This window comes from Ischnura elegans, chromosome 9 (genome assembly GCF_921293095.1).
Source record: "Ischnura elegans chromosome 9, ioIscEleg1.1, whole genome shotgun sequence".
Lineage (NCBI taxonomy): Eukaryota > Metazoa > Arthropoda > Insecta > Odonata > Coenagrionidae > Ischnura > Ischnura elegans.
The window spans coordinates 71,327,684-71,352,413 of NC_060254.1; the positions used below are offsets into that span (position 1 = coordinate 71,327,684).

Genomic DNA, 24,730 nt, shown 5'->3' on the forward strand with positions numbered 1-24,730 from the left:
AAATCTGATGACAAGCTACACTCGTCGTTGCGTGATTTGGCGTCCAAAGTTCATGAAGAGCTAGACTCGCCATTTCAGCGCAACGGGCTAAATTCATGTGGAATTACAAAGTTTTTTAAAAATGTCATTGCGTTTTTTCCTATCGGATCACATCCGTGGTCGAGACAGCCTTGTCCGCAGTTGGACCAAAAAGGGTTAGTTAAGGTTACACCGCATCATCCATCATAGTTACTTACATGATCTAAGACCGGTACTACACCGGCGTAGCGTCCTGATCCACCGCCCATGGATGCAATGGACCTGGCCTTCGGAACTCCGCGTTCGCTGCCTGGGAAACCACTGGATGGGATTCCTAGTTTGTTGGCCGCGTGGCTGTAGAGGGCTGGGAGGCCTCCGATGCCGCTCCTGCCGACCACGTCCCACGCCCAGGGGTCCTCCCGCTCCAAGCACTCGGCTGACTTGCCCCTGCGCCTCCACGGAGGCACCGTGTTGCTCAGGAGCAGCCGCCAGTCCCCTGTGGAACCCCCGCCAGCCTCGGTTGGTTTCCTCCGCCTCTTCTTCGTCTTGCTAACCCTGGTATTTTAGAGGAAAAATCACACATTAGTGCAAAAAATAAAACTGATAAACCAAAAGGTCCAGTGGTGAATACAGACTATCGTTGTTGTAATCAGGATCGGATTTAGGGGGGGGGGGGTCATGATCTCCCCCAAATTTTATCAAATACTTTTAATTTTTAAATATTTTCATAGTTTTTATCCTTATCTGATGAAAACAATCATAGAAGGGCAAGTGGAAGGGAGGAAGGGCAAGGGAAAGCCCCGAATGTGTGACAAAGGACAGGTCATAAAGGATGTAAAAGAGAAGAAATACGTCGCTCTGAAAAGGCCCTCTCCACCCACCCATTTACGTAATATCCAAAGAACCCGCTGTTTCTCCTCTGTAAGAATTCGTATCACTTAGCCATCCTACAAAGACTCTTCAACAGTCTAGTAATCATACTATTATCTCGTCCCGTACCTCTGCTCTCTTAAGGCCGTTTTAGACGGGGCAAAAGGGAACCCTTTAAAAACCTTAGGGACATGCTGGCTTGATGAAAACAATCGTAGAAAGATAGGTGGAAGGGACAGCCCCGAATGAGATATGTAGAACAGGTTCTAAGAAAGGGATGTAAGGGAGAAGAAATACGTCGCTATAAAACGGCTAGCGGATAAGAGAGAGGAATGGAGAGCTGCGTCAAACCAATCTTAGGATTTTTGGCTAATGATGATGATCCCTGGAAAGGAGTGAGAGTAGTGTATATGTAAATGCATGCCCACAAGTCACAAACGTGAGAGAAGTTTGAGTTGTATTTATCGTGGAGCGTACACTCCCTACTGTGTAAACGCCCCTCTCTCCCGGGAAATTTTCCATACTCCCCGGACCCAGGTCACGACCCACTCACGCTTATTTCATGCTGAATCCGCCCCTGGCTGTCATACATGTGGGGACCGTAAATGGTACCATCGTATTATATATTGTTGCCAAGGAGGCCTTGCTTGTATGTCTGTGTTTATGTATCCATGTCATGGACTGAGATTGTAAGGGGCATTGCTTAGGAAGCTCTAATAAATTGATTCGATATTCGAAAAGATCTTCTCACTCACTTAACTCCACGTGCACAATAATAGAATTGGGTGCAAAATAAAATATACCAATCCTCTAACCAAAGTTTCGCGCATGCGTATTTTCAAGGATTGTGAAGTTTTAACTGTTAACATGCTTACTCAACCTCATTGCAGACTTAATCATGCTTGAAATTGTAAAAATTATTTTACAATTTTAATAAATTATAATACGAACGGCTTAACATCGAGTAAAACTGTAGACGCATGTACCAAAATGGCGTAGCGTAACCTTGCTGATTGGTTTATGATTATGTATCTAAGTCATGGACTGAGATTTTAAGGGGAATTGCGTGATAAAATTACTTAAAATAAATTTCTTCTATACCTTCGCTGCTTTTCTGGCGCCGCCGGCGCTTCTCCCTTGGTGTCCCCGTCTACCGTTGGCGCCACAGCTGCTGCAACGGGATCCTCCGTCCCTTCTCCTTGCTTCCGCTCCTCTGACGGCACCTCCCCGTCTCCGGCCACCTCCGACGCGAACCTCAACTTCTTCGGCGACGACTCTAGGCTCCTTCGGCGCCCTCTCGCGGTACCCCGCCGTAGACCCTGCCCCGAGAACACGTGGTGGTGCTTCCGCAAGGAGCTGTGCGCGGGAAAAACTGGGACGGCGAAACCGTCACCCTCCGAACAGTGACAGTCCCCCCCGGCCTGGTGCTTCCTCATCGAGCTCCTAACAGGCTGGTCGCCACCCCTGAGAGGCGGCGTCAGAGACCGGTGACTTCGGACCGCCATACGCGTCCGGTCCAACGCGGGAATCTCGTCAGGACCCGTGCCTTCCTTGCCAGAGCTACCCCCATCGGTTAGATCAGGGTTGACGGCGGTCGCGGTCGGCGTTGCGGGGATCTTCTGAGTGGTCGCGTCCGCGGTGGTCTGCGTGGAAGAATCTTCGGTGGATGTCTGGCCGCTGGCGAAGGCTTCTCTACCCTCTTTCTTGGGCGTCAGGTCGGTGACTTCAGCGCCTTGAGGCGGGGGTCTAACCTTCCGGACGCCCTCCTGAGTCATGCCCTCGACTTCGCCGTCCTCTCCTAGCAACCAGTGCGTCTGAACCTCACCTTTACCCTTCATTTGGACGAGGCCCCTTGAAACCAATTGGTACCCTCCCAGGCGATCCAGGATGGACCTGAACTCGGAGCTGCAGTGTATTTTCAAAGCTGGAAAAGTATTGAATACACGATAGCATAACTGACATTCTATTTTGAAGGATTTCTCACATTTATGGGATCAAAAATGAGAATATATTTTTAATGGAAGACATATATTTACTAAATATATCGACATCAACTAGGTTTAAATTTTGCATGTTGACGTAGGCTTTCGCGGAGTGGTGCAGTAGGCGCGGCAAGGTTTCCTCGTCAAAACTCTTCGTGACGACAGTTTCGCCGGCGTCGCAGCAGGCGTATTTGGCAAAAATCTTTGGCAAAAATCAAAACCTATGTAGGAAGGGCAAAAACTTCCATCCACCATTTCAAACCTGAAGACGCCAGCGAAATGTCTTGTTAATATAACTGACCACTAAGATAAACTCGAATGGCAAGGTCTGTCAGTCATCTTATCTATTTTTGAGTTCTAACGCTGCCGTTATCGGCTCTTATTGATCGTGGAAAACAAGAGATTCTGAATCACTGTGTCCTATTGCCCATCTCTCTTATTTTATGTTCGGAAGTTAGTCATATCTTACTAACGTCAACATACTACGGTAGATCTGATAATATAAATAAAATGAGAGAGATGGACAGTAGAACAGAGTGATTCAGAATGTCTTGTTTTTCACGATCAATAAGAGCCTATAACGCCAGCGTTAGAACTCAAAAATAGATTAGATGACTTGTATTGTAGCTTACTAACTTATGTATACATTAGTACATGTTTCTAAATTTTCTTATTATTTCTAACAGCACGTTTTGTGCGTTCTAGCTTTATTGGCACAAAACTTAATAAGTAGTTGGCACGTTTTGCCTCTGAATGAATGAGGTAGTATAATTTGTTATTATGCGTAACGTTTTTTGCACCGTATGGTGTGCACGAGAGATACTCTTGCATGCTGGTGATTGATCACCCCCTGGCAAACACCTTGGAGGTGGCTCGCAGGGCGTTATGCTGGTGTAGATGTAGATGAAACTATCGTCACAAAGACGAATCGACGCAGAGGAAAACCCGAAAATACTACTGCGCCAAGGTTTAAATTGTTAACGCAAGTATCAGAAAGTAACTTTTCTATGACTAAGGTCTTGTCGCTATCGTTTTATCCATTGAAACTCCCAGCACATATATGTAACCATACGAGATCCGAACAATGTGTGTGTACATGCTTGATGATAGAAGAATTAAAATTGTATATTTAATTACACATAATTAATTAATAATTAATATCAATAAAATAATTCATCAGGCAACAGTGAAAATAAAATGTTTTTCCGTCCTTGCTGGACTAAATAATTCGATCACGCCGATAATATTCCGAAAATTCTTTCGAATAGCCAATTCGCATTCTATATTCTTAGGCATTTGCTTAACGAACATGGAAAACATGTCGTAGAGATCGATATTAGTTCCAAACAAAAACTTGTGAGAATTAAAATGTGAAAATATAAAAAAAAAAAAGCATGTGAATTTAAACAATTTTCCTAAAGAAATTCCGTGGATTTGCACGCACAGCTTTATTATAAAATAAAATGAAGTACGATTCATAAGAGTTAACTGACGATAAAAATCAACGAAGCTTAACATACGAAGATATTACCGTACGAGTCTACTACGCACAAGTTACCAGAATAATTTATAACAGGGGTCAACTCACGTAATCCATTTGATTCCATGCGGGAAGCAGTGTTCACGGTATCTCCGAAAAGGCAATACCTTGGCATTTTGAGTCCCACAACTCCAGCACAAACAGGACCTGTGAAATGGAATATTATGATCATAAACAAATGAAAATAAATGTATCTTGTATGCAATATTTGTTCTTCAAAATTCATAGTTCTTAAGGAAAAATGCTTAAAAGAATAAGGAAATCAAACCATAGTAATTGATTCGTTTATTTATCACGAGAAGTACGACTGCCATACATAAAAAAGTCGCGGGGAAGAGATAATTTACATAAGAAATTCGATTTAAAAATTATATCTTAAATGCGTATTCATCGGTTGATAACTAATTCCACTCCGACACTTCTCCACCCAGTTCCATGGTCGTCGATATTAAAGAACTAGGTGACTTAGGATTGCAAAGCAACAGAAGAGAATCGATGCAGAAAAAAGAAAGTCGTTCGGGCACTGTCACAGCATCTACATAAGGCAATCCCGAGTTCCCCAACCTACTTGAACAGAACGAGACAAGGGAAAGGTGAAAACCTTGTCCACATGGGAAATCGTACGCCGTCCATAATGGGGTGAAAACCCCCGATTTGCGATGAACTAACTTTCATCATACTACGCTGAAACCAACACGAACCGGACGAAATGCAGGGACCATGACACGTCATCTGGATGAATTCCGTTTTTCTTCTTTCAGGCCCATAATTTTACATTTATTAAACTTTATTTATAAAAAAAATCTTTTGATAGGAATAAATGCCATTCCAAGGCAAACCGAGATAGACACGAAGCAGGGAAAACTACATTCCAAACTAATACGGAAGAAATGACTATATTCAAAAGCGTTCAATAAAGAAAACGAGCTGACATTCTATCGCGGAACGAGCTTACGTTTTTCTCTGCAACTTGATTCGACAAAGATCAACATTTGATGCAATAATAAAATTATTATTATTTTCGTTTTTTTCATTTTTTTCTCATTATTAGGTCTTCTATAGATAAGGGGCGATCCTGAGGGAAGAAACACTAATCAAAAGTCATACGTGCTAAACAATTTTTGATATTCCACTGATTTATACAGCGTGGGATGTACCTACCTATCCAAAAGAGAAATATTCTAATTTTACCGGAGTGTTCACAGAAAATGACTGATGGGGTGTTTTAAAAAGGAGATTTCTTCATGAATACTGCTACCTGAAAGAAGCTATTTCAAAAATAATATGATTTAAGAATAAGTAATCAATACTAATAGAATATTACAATCGTAATATCTTATAATTGATAATATAGAATAAGGAACACTATTTTACAAAAGCCCAACTAGCCTTAGGGATAATAAACATCCAAACTCAATACCCGGTGAGGCCAATACAATTAACAACGTAAAGCTTTTTTTCGTTCACACAATGCCAAGTTTTAAGCCTAAAAAGGGACCTCGTCTGCATGGATGCGCGGGGACTTCAACGATGAATCGCGGAACTGTCCGACGTGGAAGCGTGCCTCGACGGCGTAAAATCCGCATTTATGAGTGCAAGGGTTTGGCGAAGGAGGGACCATGGATCACGTAGCGAAATCTTCCGTCGGAGGACGAATCAGAGGCGATTCCGATGCAGAGGCCGTAGTCTGCCCGGCGGCGGCGTCCGTCCCGCGCGCCGTGCCTCGACTCCCGAGGAGCTATCTGCATTGGCATTCGTCAGCACCGGGAAAAGACCTGCGGGATGCTGGACACCATTCCCTATGAGGTTCCCGGATTCAAACGGTTTTAAGTGAATGGTGGGGGTTGTACATAATCCAAGAAGACACCGAACAAATGGGGAATATCTACGCGGGAAAATTTCTTTTTCGTAATCCGTACAAATACTCATTTGTTGGTTCAGAATTTGTGGAGAGGACAAAGCAACTACTACGCATAGCAAATAATTTTTCACCCCAGTAAAGTCTCATTTGAAACTGGTAGAAACGTAATCAGTTCTCCTGAACCTGTGACTCTAGTGAATGCGTTTGTATAACAAGCTATCGAACCTTATCGTTGATCTCAATATTGGCCGTTAATTATTTTCATCTTGTAAGTTAATGCAACAAGTAAATTAATAAGTGCCACTTACTAAATATTTTCAATAACTGGACAAAGGCATGCTACATGCTTTTACACAAAAAGGGCATCGTGTTATGCTTTAATAATTAATGTCCAGTGCCATTGATTGCTTGTTCATTTCACGTATCAAGTGTATTCCAAGCGTATAAGGATGAACAAAGGTCTTGCAAAGAAGTTGATATTGATGAGGAGGATAATATTAAGTATAATATTATGAAGATGAGGACTTAGTAGGAGGATAAAGTATAAGGGAACAACTTACAAACCAGGTATGGTTGTCGTAACTGGTGCTGAAAAATTGTACCCTACGTTTGCAGAGCTTAAATTTATAATGGTGGATGGCGATATCTTCATTTGTGCTGAGCTGAGAAGCTTGGGATTGAATGATCATGAGCTATTAAAGAGAAGTTATACCCTCATAGGCTACGGCCTTATTATACATAATTCATCTAGACTTACATACCCTCCTGCAAACTGCTTAATTAGGTGAAAACCGAATACACCCAGACCACTAAATAATGCGTTGACCACGCCCTCGAACAGGAGCTAATGAAGCTGTTACTATAGAGAGAGTTCAATAAATTCATACATACAGATTAGTACACTCACTGCTACGAGAGATACTGAAATCACCCGCACATCAGAAACACAACGGATCTAAAATGCGTAGTTACTTAGTAGTAAACGATTAATTTCAGTAAAATAAGTTGATAAAACACTTTGATATCGCCCATTTGCTCCCATAAGCCTAATTATAATCCACTCATGATTGTATATTCATCCGGGTCCGATTTTGGTTGCCGGAAAGACGTTCGTTTTATTAGTAGTACCACGCCTACAACCAATGTTGAGTTAATGTGACCACATATGCTATGTGCATGTTGTTGGTCTTGCGGGAAATAAATAGCTAGGCCCAGAAAAATCGGTAGGAGGATCGTCTCTACTTATACGACCGATTTTCGACGATTTGACTTTGAGGAAATTCATCGCTAAAGAATGAGAGACAACAATAGTGACTCATTTTTTATTAATTATTATTTTCCTCAAATTTAATTTACTAAGAAGTAAATAAAATAGATTAAACACAAAGTCGCTTTTTCCACTGAACGAAAATTGCACATAAAAAATAAAGAGATTTTCAAAATTCGGAGAGTAAAGCGTGGGTGCTGACTACTTAGGAAATCAGTGAAGATGAGAATGTTAGTTGAGGCATCCAATATTATCATCCAAGCCTAATCGGCAACCACGTTTTGTTCTCTGAGTGATGAAAAGCTGATTTTTTTACTTTTTAGTGGATTTATACTGATTTTTTTGGGAAAACCTAGTTATTTTAACTTTGGATTTTATTTTCCTTTCCTAATTTTTATAGGTAAAACATGTAATTTACAAAACCAGAGCTGTTAAAGAAATTTCTACAAAATATATCTATCGCCATCTATTGAGAAAATTTTAAACTATTTTTCCATATGAAAATTTTATATGTACATTATATTACATGTTAATGTAATAAATTAAAATGTTAGAAAATTAAAATGTTTGATTTTTGAATGTTGTATTATCATCAGAAGCAAGCAAGTGTGAATCATTCAAAGGCGATGCGACATCGGTAAGTGGGTTAAAAATCAATTGCAAGATTCCATAGGTGATAGAGACTAGGAGAGCGAAGCAGAAAAGCCAAGAAAAAGCATGTAGTAAAAATTGAGGAAAATTACTGTTGTAATCTCCACATTTCTTTTATCTGCCGCCGAGCGATGCCTAGCGAAGATGTAGGACGTTCGATCTATGAGGAATGAGTACACACAAAGGAGAGTTTGCATGACGCACCCGAGTGGATTCCGATGCGCAGCTGGAGCGGGTCGCTGGGTCGGTGTCGGATGCGGAACTTCCTGACAGCAGCCAAGAGGTGCAGCGACATGGAAGCGATCTCGGCCGCGTGCTGCTCTCCGTTGCGCAGCGGAAGACCGCTCACCTGCGCAGGACGAAGGAAAAAGCAGTTAGACTATTACAATATCAAATCACCACTGTGCAACCCAGGCTGGCGACAACTTTTGAGCCTAAGATTTTTTTCTTTATTTACAGACCAAAATTTCATATTTTCCCGGAGGTTTTCAAATGACAACTTGGATCATTTCTTTTCATTATTTCTTGGACAAAGAAGTTCATCATTCAAATAAAACTCGAATGAAATATTCTCGCTCTTGCCATACAGTATAAATTCAATTTAGGTTATTAGTTTGACTCGAATTTAAATGTTACAAAATGAAGGTGCTAATAAATGGCAAGTCCACAAACCTCACCTTGGAAAGGTTAACAAATAAACATCAAGATGATTCTAATATTCACTTAAAAAGTCAAAGAGTTTTTCTTCATTTCCACACCAACATTTTCTCTTTTCCTTGACGATTTCAAACGACAACTTGGATTCTAATGTGGGTGTAAAGCAACGAATGAAGGCAAAAATTTGCAGTATTTCTGTCAAAATGTAGACTTACTGACGAAAACAGCAGATAAAAGGAAATTTTGGCATTAAAGAAAAAACTTTCGATAATTCTTATCATCACATCCGATTGTACGATATTTGAATGAAATCAAACAAATCATATCTGATTACATTGAAAAAGCACAAAAACGAGTGCATAGATAGCAGTAGACATTTACATGCTTGCCATGCAGTAAATCGTCCTCTGAGCCCGGTTCCGCTTTATGCAAGTACGTTGAATTCCTAGCAAAAAGAGTATGGTAAGGCATGAATAATTAAATCGTCACTTTTGTAAATCGTATTTTGCCCCTGCATTTCCGATTTCGACAATGTATCACGTTAAATCGATTTTACAAATCAATGAAATCATTTCAGTCTTGACTTGGTGGAAAAGCGATGTATCCATGACAAAAAAAGGTTCATTAATCTTGAGAACGACTGTTGTGATGTGTTGAAACCGTGATCGATAGTGGAGTCGTATACTTAAGTGTGGAAAGTACTATTGTTGTTTATATTTTATCATGGTTACAATTCAACCTCATCAGAAAGTTCAACGACAGAGCGAAACACGGAGCTGTTCAACTTCTGCATATTTGCTCTGACGCGACGTGGGCAATTCCCCTCTAAAATATGGCGGGACCAAATGCCTCCATTCGCGGGTAGCGAAGAAGCAAGTCTGACCATCAATAAAACTTTTGTGACGGCGCTGACCAGTTGAATTGGCAGCAAGTTCGCCGGAGAATGAATTACTCAACACCTAACGCAACTTAAAGAATCCGTACCCGGAAGGCAAGAGCACTAAGTAAGCAGGCAGAATAATAGCGGAAACTTGGGAGACAGTTGGAATTACAAAATGCTCCACAGAAGTCTAAGCATCGCGCTTGTTCTGAGACCAAATGCGATATAAAACACCCCTTACACCAAAAGTCGCTTTGAGTATACCTACCTATTGAATGAAAATTAAACTATATTTTATGTGGAAAAACATAGTTAAATTTTCATTCAATATGAATATTCCATACACCTCAAACCATCAACTTCATTAAGTATACCAATCAATAACGCCTATATTATATGATATAGTCGTTATGAGGCTTCGGTCGAAGAATGATGAAGATAAAATGGATTGACCGTGTCAGTAACGAGGAAGTGCTAAGAAGAGTGGGAGAAAAGAGAAACCTCCTAAAAACCTTACGCAGAAGAAGGGACAACTTAGTTGGACACATTTTGAGGCACGATGGTCTGATGAAGACAATCGTTGAAGGACTAGTGGAAGGGAAAAAGGGCAAGGGACGGCCCCGAATGAGTTATATAGGACAGGTTATAAAGGATGTAAAAGAGAAGAAATATGTAGCTATGAAAAGATTAGCGGATAGGAGAGAGAAATGGAGAGCTGCGTCAAACCAATCTTAGGATTGATGACTAATGATGATGATGATGATGGTCAATGTACAATCGAATGAATTAAACTGTACTCACAATTATACGTATAACTATATACTGGATGAGTTCAGATATATATGTAGAAATACATTTGCATTTCAACAGCTGTTTATTCCTTATTTGGTTTAGTGTAGTTATTGAAAAAAATTGGAAGCATTTTATTTACTACCAATATCAACTTCACAGTTGATGCTGGAAATCAGCGTAATTAGCAGTAGGTACATAAGAATAAAGGAGTTTGGAAGTTCAAAGTCGTTATTAGGAATAATCTTTATGACCATCAACAACTCCTTTCAGTAGATTAGATTCATAAATGTAATTAGCGCTATAAAAATATTATTTCTCTCACTTGGAAATTATTTCAAACAATTCAAAAATATCCGCGGAAGGAAAAACAATTCCATAAGAAAACTTAATTAAATGCAATAATAATTACAGGTTTTTGATTTACTTACCACCATATACGCGTCGCCAATAGTCTCAACCTTGTAAACATCATAGTTTTCCAGAATGGAGTCGAAGCAAGTGTAGAGATCGTTCAAGAAGTCAACCACCTAAAAAGGAAGGAATAAAGCGAAGTTTATGATAGAAAAAACTGTAAAAAGGTGACAAAAGAGCTATTTCATTCAGGGTACCCAATTGGAGACTGTATAATCCGTAAAGTATTTCGGAGTTTAACTCTCCAATGACCCATCGCGGAATAAAAATATTCTGGAAAAAACAGGCAAGACTAATCGTAGATTGGAATTGAAAAAAATATGAGGAATGTGCGGCGACAAAGTGAGAGAAACTAGCTACCTACTTCTCTGAAGTTAGACCTCATTTAGAATACGCTGCCAGTGCTTGGTGTCCTCACGAAATAGTCGTAAAAACAGAGTTAAAACGTGTACAGAGAAGAGTGGCCAGGTATGAGAAAAGCTGTTACGATAGTCATATTAGTGCTTATGACCTCTTAAAGCAATTGGAAAGGGAATCATGAACCTTTTCAGCATTAGCATATATTTAAAATTGATAATTCTATAGAAGTATTTCTTCCAGAAGTAACCTGTTCACACATAGAATATAGGTCAAGTTTAACTCAGGGTTACAATCTGTGCGCTGAAAATTTCAGAGTGATAACTCAAGTAATGATTGAGCAATAGGCCTAGGAATACATCCAATCGCGCGGAAATGATGATTTCTCTGAAATATATTGACTTATCGCGTACGTTAGTGTTTTAATCTCCCATTCCCCTCTGTTCCGGCAGGGATTTAAACCCCGAACACTTAAATATGCACTCTTCTCTTAAAACTGCCTTTGTTTTTAATTGTTTTATAATTTTCAATGGAATTTTTTCTTCTTTCTTCAGTCTGCTGCTCGTAATCCTTTTTGGTCTGATCCGAATGCGTGAAAGCAGCAACTTCGAGATCGCGACCTCACTTAAACAAAAAATACATGCAGACATTCTAAAAGTGGACAGATTATGCAAAACTGTTATTAATGATAGTTGATCGTTACTTATATGAACAAAACATAAATCATTTAATTAACTAGGAAAAATAAAATGAGCCGACAGTATGAGAATTCTCGTTAAACGTCCTTAACGTATGGCTCAGGAAAAAATTAAGGTTCTCGTGATCCGTGCGCAGCGTGCTAATCAGGCCAAATTAGGCATACAGCGATTTCAAGCGCAAATAAAACATTAAACATCAAGAAATAGTTACCAGTTCTTTGCAAAAAAATTATTAAAATTGAAAAAAAAATAAAAATCAAATCTTTGCTTAAGGTCATTTGTTCCATTGTTTCCTGAATTATCTTATAAATTTATTAGTATTAAATTTCCCTCTTCAAAACATCACATTACACTGGCATCGCAAAAACATACGCTAATTTGAATGTATTTTTGCAAACTGGCTGATTGGGGAGAGTCTATACGGCTTCTAGAAAAGCGCTTTCGGCGCGGACACTGTTGTGAGACGGTTTGAAAAACGTCGCAGCACATTGCATAAAAATTACATATATAAGACAAACATTAATGCAAATAATAGGTTACGATTAATTGGAGAAAAAGAGACTTAGTTCAAAAATCACCGCGGCTTAAAAGAAACCAGTCCTGACCTGCAGAGGAGTGCTCTCCGCCGACATTGCCGTGAATCCCACGATATCGCTGAAGTAAATGGAGACACAGTCGTAGGACTCTGCCTCGACGCGATGACCACGTTTCAACTGCTCAGCCACGCACCTGGGAAGCATCTCATATAGCAGGGCATCTGATCATAGAATAGAATATAAATTTATTGTCCTTCGTCCACTAAGAACATACAACAAAGTATATATACAGGAAATTAATTCCCCAGGGCCATACTCTTTGGTGGGCAGATGGGAGTGAGAAGTTATAATGCTAACAAGGGGAGTAATGAACGAAAACAAGATAAAACACTAACAGATTATACAAACACGAAACTCACTCACGCACCTCGCGGATATTCTCCAAGGAACAAATGACCGCGTAGGATACACGCACTCACTCACTCAGTGTCCTACGCGGTCATTTGTTCCTTGGAGCAAATCCGCGAGGTGCGTGAGTGAGTTTCGCGTATGTATAATCTGTTAGTGTTTTATCTTGTTTTCGTTCATTACTCCCCTTGTTAGCATTATAACTTCTCACTCCCATCTGCCCACCAAAGAGTACGGCCCTGGGGAATTAATTTTCTTTCAATTGTTTAACGGCCGTAGTTCGTTCAATCACTTATATACAGGGTGAAGAGAAATTGTGACCCTGGATAGCTGATGCTGACGAATGAGGACCCAGGGATAGAACTTTCAAACCCTATAAAGGATATAAGAATCCGGGGCCGAGACCCAGTACCAGAACTGATTCGCCCAAACACCCGGGGAGGGGAATGGATGGGACGGAAGAAGAAAGGAAGCGCCGCGGCTGGAAGACTGGCCAAGGTGGAGAAGTTAGGAAGGAGGGTATGGCTGTCCTTAACCCATAACCGGTGACGTGCCGTCTGAGGGACCGCTGTGTTTCTAAAATTTGAATATTTTCAAAATTGCTATTTCAAAATATCTATAACCCTCCTGAGCGTCATTATTTTGTATAATAAGGACAAAGCACTCTTAAAATTTAACGTTCTTATTTTTAACTAAACTTAACTTGCAACTGAATTTGAGTAGCGGTCTGTGAGACCTCACGTCACTAAATTGGAAATCCAATAAACGTAATGCTGGCGGAAATGATTCAAAAAGTTGTTAAAACAATTCCTAATGATTTTTCAAGAATAATAATAATAATAATGATAATAATAATAAACAATTTATAAGGAACCATTTCTAGTTGCATAACGTGGATAATTAAACAATTAAAAAAGTACCATATTAAAAATAAAAACTCGTGTTTTTTATATCAGTTTTCTGATCCCGTTTCAAAGAACAATTTTAACTGAAAAAGTTGGTTCGTATTTGGAATGCATAATATTAAATATAAGTTTTATAATAGTTGAGAAGTCAAAGAAACTGTAAACTAAGCAAGCAATAAAAATGACTTTGCAACGTTTTACGAATTTTTGTTTTATTGCGGTTTCCCAGATCGCACGATCGCGGTTTAGCCATACAGTTACAGCGGATGAGGACCCTGGGTGGGCCCTTTCAAGGTTACAACCATCGGGGTCAGGACCCAGTATCACTTAACTGATACGCCCGGTCATCCTGGGGAGCGTTTTGGTGGGGAAGGAAAAATGGAAAGAATCGCAGCCGAGATTACGAGCCCGTCGACGTCTCTGGGGTGAGGATAAGGAAAAAAACCCGCGCCGCCATCGGGACGACGGGGCACACTACAATCGAAACCATAATTTAATATGCCAACGAAACTGGACAATTATTCTGTAACGAGAATAATCCGACGATCATTTCGTTGGATATAGCTGGTGCCAGCAGGAACCAAAATTAATGATGATGTTTAGATCGAAAACGCGCCATTTTTTAACTACAGAAACTTTAAGCAGAGCACTCCGATTGGCCGCGAGTTTGCCCTGTTGTCGAATGCTCTGGACAACTCACGACTTCGAATACTTTCCCTGCCGGAGAGCTCGATGCATCCAAGGCATCACGGCAAACTCGCGGCCGATGGGAGCGCATTGCTTCAAGTTTCTGTAGTTACAAATAGTGCCTTGTTGATAGAAATATCAATATTAATTTTGGTTACCACTAGAATCAGCTATCCAGGGTCAAAATTTCGTGGCACAATTTTTCTCCACACTGTATATTCGAGCTCGATAACAAATTGACTCTCAAAGCAGTTACATTATTATGAACAATGAGAACAATCCGTCAATGAGGTTTTGCATGCATATTAAAATCAAGACCCTTCTTGTTAAAAAGATAGAAAAATCATATCTTAAAAGAAATACTAAGCTGAATTTTTTTATGTCGGTAGGAATACTATTCTACAACTTGGACCTGGCAACACAAAAAGATTTTTGGTAAGTAGTAGTCCTGTATAGAGGAGGAATCAAATCATTGAATAAGAGGCTTATACCATGAGTGAGAGAGAGAGAAGACAGTTCATTTAAAAGCAGAGAGAACCATGAAAGCCATCGCGAGAGGATGCGGGCTATATCTCCTGTATCAAAAACTCAAACGCAACGCTATGTCAAAAAGAACTACACAACTTTCGAAAAAATAAAACTGACGTGGAGAAACTCTTTCAACTTAACACATTCGCAGGGCCGTAGCGAACGTTTTCATGGGGTAAAAAACACCCCCAATCATTTGGGAGAACGGTCTTGAGTGTACCCTCCCCGACATAACACCCGCAAAATTTAATCCTCGCAATAAAAGTTCCTTTTTTTTTCTAAGGACCTTTGCAGTGGGTAAATGGTGTTTGATACGTATAAAACTGAAAGCTGCGATACGGCATATAAAACTGAAAGCTGCGATATGTTTAAAATACAGATTAACACGATAGTGGAACAAAAATTCAATAAAGAAACTTCTACCTAGATATCATAACCAATGTTTTTTAAAAAAGGTCAAATTTAATTGAAAAGCCGACAGAGGTCAAGGGATATCGTAACGAGACTATTGTACTGAATTTGGGCTACTTAGGGCTGAATTCGTGATTCATGCTTAATTTTCTACGTGACGGCAAACAAGAAAAGGACAATGGAATACATCCCACCTGTTTTTCTTTTTTCTACAATGAGCTGATCAGTCCTTTCATCAACGAGTTGCTCCAAATTATTGGCATACTTCTCCATCATTGCCATCATATTGTCAAAGATGTTCGGCTTCCTGAAGAGTAGTGAAACATGATCATATTAAAACGATACCAAATAAGTATGACAACACTCTGATAACGCTAAAGAAATTTACTTATAATTTTCTTCTATTATTTCCTCTTAACAAACAAATAAATTTGAAGCTAACAGGTGATATAGATTTTCCAGCAGTAAAATTTGAATCCAGGTAGCTGTAACAAACTAAATATATAAAATATATAAAGATTATGAACAAGAGACGTAAGCCTACACCAGATTATCTGAATGTGTTCAAATATAAATAAAGTTGAAGTTACTCATTCAAAATGTTCAGAAAATTCCACAAAGTAGCACCGGAAACCACCAACACAGGAATGATATCACCGACTGATAGATTGTCTACAACGACTTCATTGGACAGCAAGAGTATTGGGTACCTCTAATGAGTCAATTGAGAGGGTGGTAGACTTACATTCCTTTCCGTATTGGTCGAAGCTTAAGTCGGATGGACCGGAAATCCGGTCGGTCATCTGGGCATTCGGCCCAGCATTCCTTGAGACAATCCCTTACGAAGTCAAAACTGGTCTCGAGCGAATCTAGAGGCGGCCTGCGGATAAAAAAAGAAAGACAAATGCAAACATTAACACCAACCGGGAGAAGCATGACCGACCACTTAAGCCGCATTTCAGATGGATCACTGCTGAACTTCTCCGACAGCTGTCCCAAGGACAACAGGTGCTCCAGGCCTCTGAGATAAGTACTAGCGATTATAAGAAGAAACTGATGGGAAAAATGGAAGCGAAAGAATGCTTAATCAAGAAAAAGTAAAAAACCACACGATTCGACGATGGACACATATATCACACCTAAAATATGTATTTTAATAAAATAATAACACCTAACAACATCCGAAGATTCAAGTGTGATGGAGTGGACTTTTTCCATATTGAAAGACATACTTGCATTTTTCCATGATTGTAAAATTTATTACGAATGTTACTACATCATCTTCAAGACAACTTGAAGATGATGTAGTAACATTAAAACCTAAGTCGTAAAATATTTTATAATCATGGAGAAATGTAACCATTTATTTCAATATAAAAATAATAATAATAGTATTCTAAACGCTGAATCCAATATGTCATTATAACTTTTTTGAGAATATTCTTATCTAGCTAAATCAGAGCTAATGTTGAATTTGCGGACAAAAACTTGATGGCTTTAAGAGAATATTCTTAATGTTATAACAAGTTATGCTTATCTCCTGTAACAGTATTTATAGTTTAAGGCTCAGGGGAACTATATATCAGTAATAAAATAAAAACTTTTTGATAGAACATTTATAGTGGAATTTCCTGCTAAGTACGTAAATAATTCGGGCAATTATTTAAGAGTGGTCCAATCTTAGATCAAGTGGGTGCTTGAAATTTGAAAAAATTGAAATGTTGTTAATATAATGACATTTTACAAGAACTCCTACCAAAGTGTACCACAGGAGATTTCAACAAGTGATTGGGACGAGATTTTAACGGCCGAAATGTAATTGTGGTAGGAAAAAGTCAATGCAGGTTATACGAAAAAAAAACTGCAGAAAACTAAAGAAAAGTAGGAAAAAAAGTCATTGCAGTTATCTGAAAACGTATATGAAACTGTAAGCCATTTGTTTTCCCAGAACAATAAAACTCAAAATGGGTGAGATTACGCTATAGTACTGTTGGTGCTCATTTAAATAAATAAAAGATAGTAGCAATTTTCCACAAATGTTTTACTGCATACAACGAGCTCCGGCTCACAGAGCCATAATCTGGTACAAGACCGTCGTCTGATATAAGATGATGGCTCTGTGAGCCGAAACGCGTTATACGCAGTAAAAAAATGTGGAAAACTGCTACGATCTTTTATTTATTTAAATATGTCTAGCTTCCATCAATTGAAGCCTGAATCTGTTGAACTGTTGGTACTCGCTCAAAGCTCTCGTTCGATTAAGCCCAAAGATTAATTGAAGCGTTGACTTGGTAAAGGTGGTAAGTGACTAATGGTAAATTTTACTGGAGAGGAAAGAAAGTTTTTTTCCAATATTTTGAAACTTATATTAGTGTATCAATGTCATCAATTGTAGCAACTGATATGTTCTACCAATTGACTTTCAACCTTATCCTTGCCATTGGCATGTATGTACTACCATCTCAATAAAAAAACGATATTTCGATTTTTTCTGACTTTCCCATGTCAACGATTAAATTGTTTCAGACAATTATAATCGCACATTTTCGTCCAACATTAATTATTTACATTACAGGCTGGATACCCAAGAAAAACCGTTTTCATGGTAACTGAAAAGTGCATCCACAAAAATGTTTGCGTTGCCATAGTTCAGAAACTAAGGAGTTGCAACCCCAAGTTTATCGACAAAAATGTTAAAAATTGTCTCCCTTACCTGAAGTATTACAGATTTTTCCTGAAACATCCTGTATAAAATTTCCATAGCCTTTACTGAATCGCAACACCTCCAGCTCTTCTAGGCAGTGGGTTATTGAGAAATTGCAGGCATTGCCCCTTCCATGACGGAGCTAGGAAGAGGGACATTGGGGCAGAGCCGGCTACGTATCAGCGCCTAGGCGAGTGGAATTAGACCGTATTGCAATGCTTCGGAATTACGCATCATTCCAAAACTTCTGTTGGCACGGCACATCATCTCGTACAATGTTTTTAAGGCGAGAATGAACGCCAAAATGAACCATAAAACCACTCTACTAGTGCAAATACAGGGACAGAAAATGAAACTTGTTCTAATTTGATAGGTGCATTCGTACATGTTCCGTTACGGTCCACCAAAATCATTCGTGCAATCAGAAATTAACTCGTACGTGTTAATGTATCGTGTGAATAGGCCTTTAGGCTCTGTATTGGTCATCGAGCCAGCCACATGCTCAATAGGGTAGTTTCCTTCATCAAAGAAAACGGAAGGCATAGATTGCGATTCGTTACCCACCATTAGTAAATGTATTTCATATGTCTGAAATGTTGCGTGGCTAGATACCCGGGTATCTGTATCCATGATATAATTTCCTATTGGTCATACGATTTTCCATTACACCTGAATATTTTTCTTTGAATAAATTGTGATGCTGTTTCAAATGTATTTAAAATGTCTGAAAATGTTGTGTGCCTAGATACCCGGGTATCCGAATACGGGATGCAATTGTATGTATATGGATGTATGGGTTTATATTCTGTTTTTGTTTTTAGTTTTATTTTTTCTCTGTTTTTTGCATTTACTGAGTTTTGATGTAGTGTTTTTTTCCTTTTTAACCTTTGTCAAATGAGTTTTACTGAATTGTTGTAAACCTGTAAATTATCTCATGGGCCAAATGGCCCACGATAATAAATTAATTGAAATTGAATTGAAATTGAAATTATTGTATTCATAATATACAAATTATTTGGTGTTAGAAATCCCACTTCAGACGAATGGCAATGGTCAATTTTAACCGCATTTTAAAAAGGCCAGATTGGCGCCCATGCGATGCCACTCCTCATGACGTCACTGGGACCTAGTTTCTACACGAGTAGATAGGAGTTTTACATCGTCTGAGATTACCAATTCATGCATGAGGCACAGAGCTCAGGGAAACATGTCTTAATAACCGCCTATTTTGCCTATGATCGGAAAGTTTCCTTCGTTAAATAGGGTATTAATAATCCTTATTTAAGCTAAGCGCTACCTGCTAGCAGGGTACTCTATGCTACCGCCATTCTCGGTAGCAAGCAGCCTGCATCGTAGCGGTGTTCATAACCTCGCACCCAGGTGGCCTCACAGAGCAGCAGCCAGACGTCACACGGCCTTTTCCCAGCATTCATACTAAGCCGTCGCGTTTTCGCGAGCTTAAAATGTTTCACTTTTCATTTAATCGCGAAAAATAGATATCGTCATTTAAAAATATAAAAGAGTGAAATATATACTCCAGGAGTAATAATCTTTCGATTTAGACAATAAAAAAATAATAGGAAACCAACCTATTGTAGAAGGACAAGTGGAAGGGGAAAAAGACTAGGGACGGCCCAGAATGAGATACATAGAACAGGTTATAAGAAAGGGATGTAAAAGAGAAGAAATACTTCGCTATGAAACGGCTAGCGGATGGGAGAGAGGAATGGAGAGGTGCATCAAAACAATCTTAAGATTGTTGACACATGATGATGATGATGACGCGATTTCACAAGTTAGAAGTGAGTACATTTTTCTATCGGCCTCGGCGGCGGTGGGATAAGGTCCGTTGCTTTCTCTCATTCTTCTCACATATTACCCCAATTTTTTAGGACTTAAGATAATCGGATGCCCGTACAATGTGTCGCGGAGTATTCCCACTCACCTGAAGCAGTTTTCGTCGCCTCCTTTGGATCCGCCCATGATCCGCTTGAGGATGTCCGAGTGGCTGTATCCTGGGAGGGCGTTGATTCCGAAGGGCCCCTGACGCGCGTGCAGCTCGTAGACGAGGAGGCCGAAGGAGTAGGCGTCGCCTCGCTGGGTGCCCGGCCACAGGTCGGGGCGGCTGTTCCACGCGGACGCTATTGTGGCGGAGAGAGGCACGGGGTCCAGTGGGAGTGCCTTGGCCAGGGCCTGGCTCCACGTGAGGCCCTCCTCGGCCGCTGGGTGGATGCAGTACGAGCTCACGGCCGCCCGCAGCAACTCCGGGGCCCTGTACAGCAGGCCTGAATATCCAAAAATGTAGATACTCGCTCAAAGCTCTCGGTAATTAAGCTCAAAGAAGAATTGCTTCAGACAATTATAATCTCGCATTTCGTAGCATTATTTATCGCGCCGTAGTTGCGTTTCTGCTGTCCCGATAAACCATGTTTACCACAACCACCTGGTTAACAATATAAACATTATTTTGCGCATGTGCTTGTGTTGCATGGATAGTGTGTTGTTCTAGCAGAAAATTAAATACTAAATGGTAATATTGAATTAATACATAAGAATAATGCTAAATATAGGAAAATATTTCAATTTTTCAATTTTTGAAATTAATCTCAGCAACATATATAATTTTTTTATATTGCCATAAGCAATTTTCTCAAAGTAAGTTTTTGATTTTTTTCCTTTTTTCGTCCGAACGTAAGTGCTTAAAAATCCAGAGTATTAAATAAAACACCGAAAAGGCTGGGTACCTAAGAAAAACCGTTTTCATAACTGCAAACTGCAAAAAAATGTATGCGTTGCCAGAACAATCATCCCACATGAGCAGACTGCTCTAATGGCTCAGTGATTATTTAATCACTTTTATTCACAACGTGGGTTTTTACATTAACTTGGTACATTGAACATAGGGATCATTTTTAATGAGTCATAAATAATAAATTGCTTTTTACATTAAAAAGAAGAACATTTCAATAAAATAAAAATTGACATGATCACATTTGGTTTCTACATTAACATGACATATCAAAACTTAAGGATCATTTTCCATTTTTCATAAATAATAAGTTAATTTTTGCATTCAAACGGACAAATTGCATAACATAAAAAGAATACTTGAATAGATTTTCTTTTATGCACTATGACACGTTGTAGAATCTCTGTAACATTCAACATTTAAAAACAAAGCATATACAAGTCAGAACTACATAAGCTTTTGTTTGGTATATTTATGTAAAGCGGAATAAAAATTTACAAATAAATTATATTTTCGGAATTAAAACCATTCCATCATAACACTTAAAATCGGCTCCTTCTCACTTATAAGCATTTCAGATTTCCTTTACGCGTTTTCATAGAGATTTTCCTTTTCTATAGTGCTGCTTACTCAAGTAATTGGAATGTAGCATAAAATGATTTTTTTTCGTCGGAAAATTAGAAAAATTAAATTTCGCCAAAGTTTCATCTGTAATGCTCCTTTCCCCGAATATCGAATATTTTTCATGACTTTAAAATATTTTATCCCGAATGGCTTGAAATACCATGCAGTCCAAAATCAGAAATAGTGGTTTCAAGTTTGTGACAGCTTGTGCATAATGGGCTGTCTTGTATACCGAGGGTGAACAGTGATTCAACACGAAGCGAAATGGTCTGAAATCGGAAAAAGCCAGACAACATCCAACATTGCTTTTTTGAGGTAGAAATTTGAAAATTGGCGTATATGCTCAAAATTAAATGATGATCACGAAAAAAGTAAGTTATTTTTCATATATCCCATCCGTTGCTAAGATACAGGGGACGAAATATGATCAAATTTCCAAATGCAAACCCAATCTCGTTTTTCTCCGAAAAACTTAGGAGTTAAGCTACTGGTAGAGTTTTGGAAGGATTTAAATGAAACAAAAACATTATATTCCGAAAGCACGGTACTTAAGCTACATTTTCCACCATTTTTTAATGTTTTTGTTAATATTGGTGCGATATAATATCGAAAAATGGCGGACCCTTTTTTCTAGCAAAACCTGACATAAAGTAGATAGTATCTTTAGGTTTGGTTTGAGAAATATAAGTTCTCCAATTTTTTATCAGAAGATTTACTAGAGATAGTGTAAGAATATAAAACAAAAATCCTGTAACAAAGTTCTCGGCTGCAAAAATGAACGCAATTTTTCGATCGTACTCCACGTCCCGGCTACGCGACGCGCGGGTTTAGAGACAATGTCACCTAGTCTGTATGATGGCTTTTTAAGGAGACCGTAAAAGTAAGCTTCCGGTTCTATCCTAATGCAGATTTTCAACGCTGAAATCATAAATCTTTAATTAAAAAAATAATTCTCATAATCAGTACCTTATGACATTTATGACCATAAAAGTGAAACCTCAACACGCAAAAATATAGATGACGCTGTACGAAACTACATGAAAAACTAAAAGTTTTGACTGAGCAGTAATTATAAAGGAAAATAGTATGATATTTAAACTTTAACATTGTGCCTTATGTTGGCTGGTTAACCACCGCATCAATACTGGCGCGTCAATTAGGGGGGTGGAAAGAAATTGTAATTAACCAAATTTATTAATTCTTAACTGACAAAAAAATACTAAAACACCATTCTTCATTCCGGTCTAAAAATAATATTTAAATAAAGGAAAAATATAGAGGGGAGTTTTCATGGTATTAAATTGCGCCAGTGAGCTAATATATGTTAATTCATTTCAAAATCTCCATTTCCTGTCAACGAATAAAATGAAAGTACAGCAACAGGAATTGAAATAAAAAGTTTAAATAAATGCCTTTTTCATCAAAAGAAGAATGAATTGTCAAATAAGAGAGCAGCAACGCATAAATACGAAGATAAAACTCCAGAATCCCTTAACATACAGACCTATGCAACTGGCGAAACATGCTTGTGACGTCGGTAACCTACTCAACAGGAGACAGAAAGCCTGTCATCTCTCCATTTACGGAACGAAGAAAAAAGAGATACTTAATGTAACTATAATGGACAGAAACCTATTGAAAAATTCTTGGAAATCATGCTTCTAAGATTCTAAAATGATAGGAGATCAACAATTTACCTAAAATATGTAGTGTTTTTCTTAAATATATAACAAGTAATAAAAAGGCAACACCTGGGATGTCTTCCAAATTGTTCCCTTAAGTCGTTAGCTAGTTTTGGGCCAATAAAGACTGAATAAAATGGTAGTTAAAAAAGCGTAAAAGTTAACAGAAAATCGACAACGGAAGAATTTTCCTTCCCTTCCAAATAGGCTCCATGAGGAACAAGGATAGAAGTCTCCAGCGACGAACGCTATACCGCATCTATATGGGAAGCGTATGTGTCCATTGTATTCAACTTCTCACGCAGCATTACGCGTCAAAGCCGCGGAACAAAAATACCGAGTACTGCAAGAAGTGTAATTAAAAACTGCATAAGTTCTACACAAAGAAATATAATGCCAATGAAAAGGTTTCAAACAAAACAAAAAAATCCTCCACAATAAAACTAAGTAATATAATTTTTTTTCGTATTTCCTAAACATAACCCGACGTAAAATATTTTATTCAGAAGCAGCGGTCGTTAATTTTCAGCCCTATCTATTGATTAATAACGCATAAATTAAGGATAACATTTACTTAGCAGCGGCCTAAATTGCTCCACACTAATTTAAGTACAAGACAATAATTACGAAAAAGATTATCTGAATAATTTACACGATTACGAGGTAAGAAAATACTCCAGCTATACGGGGAGAATTGAAATTTTGGCGCGCTTTCAGCGTCGACGCCTCACTCACCTTCTATATAAGTTCTAGCCTCGTCCATCGCCTCTTTGGTGGCGCCACTATCCGAGACTTGCTGCGACGAGCTATCGCACCTCTTCCTCCTGCGACTCCCGCCACTACCAGGCTTTGAACCGGAATCTCCGTGGAGACAGTACATGTCCTGAGTTGTCGATAAGTAATCTGGGGAGATAAAAAGGATACGAAAAACTTTAATTATACATTTCTTCTCGAAAAAAAACAGGCAATAATAACTACACGGTCGCATTCCCTGAAAATTAGAATAAGCGTTATATCGAGTTTTACCCTAAATAATACACGCCACAATAGCAGAAGAAGTAGCATTTATTCTCGAAGGCGCAATACGCCTTGTATGAAACTTTAAAATTCCATAAAAATTGAACGCTGTACGACGTAGTTTATGGCGTAGCAGGTCATCATCTCGTACATTTGCATGTTTTTTTTTGCATTTGAGTGTTTATGAGTAAAGATAATTGATGTGTAACTATACCGTTTTTTGCATTTCACTATGTCAAGTCGATTCCATGAAGTCATGCCTGAAACAACGAACAAAATATAGAAATCTTAAAAAACTCATGGGTCAATGATACATTACCAAGATTCAAACAACTTCTTCAACCACGATTAAAATTGGAACACATAACCACTACGAGAATTACTGATATCGCACAAAGGTGGAGACTGTTTAATACTGTCTTAAACAACTTGAAAGTAAGAAGAATCATATTAGGAAACCTTTCATCCCAATAAATAGGTGAAGACTAAAAATAT

General features: G+C 38.7%; 1 protein-coding gene across 1 annotated transcript in view; it reads right to left on the minus strand.

The window, feature by feature from the left end:
• LOC124164953 overlaps positions 1–24,730 on the minus strand; it is a gene marked incomplete at its 5' end in the record, with an annotated part of 107,842 nt that overhangs the window by 1,900 nt on the left and 81,212 nt on the right. The window contains 10 exons of the mRNA XM_046542190.1: positions 237–573; positions 1,990–2,812; positions 4,459–4,557; positions 8,394–8,538; positions 10,947–11,045; positions 12,590–12,741; positions 15,654–15,766; positions 16,205–16,339; positions 20,109–20,448; positions 23,954–24,121. Coding sequence (XP_046398146.1) covers positions 237–573; positions 1,990–2,812; positions 4,459–4,557; positions 8,394–8,538; positions 10,947–11,045; positions 12,590–12,741; positions 15,654–15,766; positions 16,205–16,339; positions 20,109–20,448; positions 23,954–24,121 — 2,411 coding nt within the window. The remainder of the gene's footprint in view (positions 1–236; positions 574–1,989; positions 2,813–4,458; positions 4,558–8,393; positions 8,539–10,946; positions 11,046–12,589; positions 12,742–15,653; positions 15,767–16,204; positions 16,340–20,108; positions 20,449–23,953; positions 24,122–24,730) is intronic.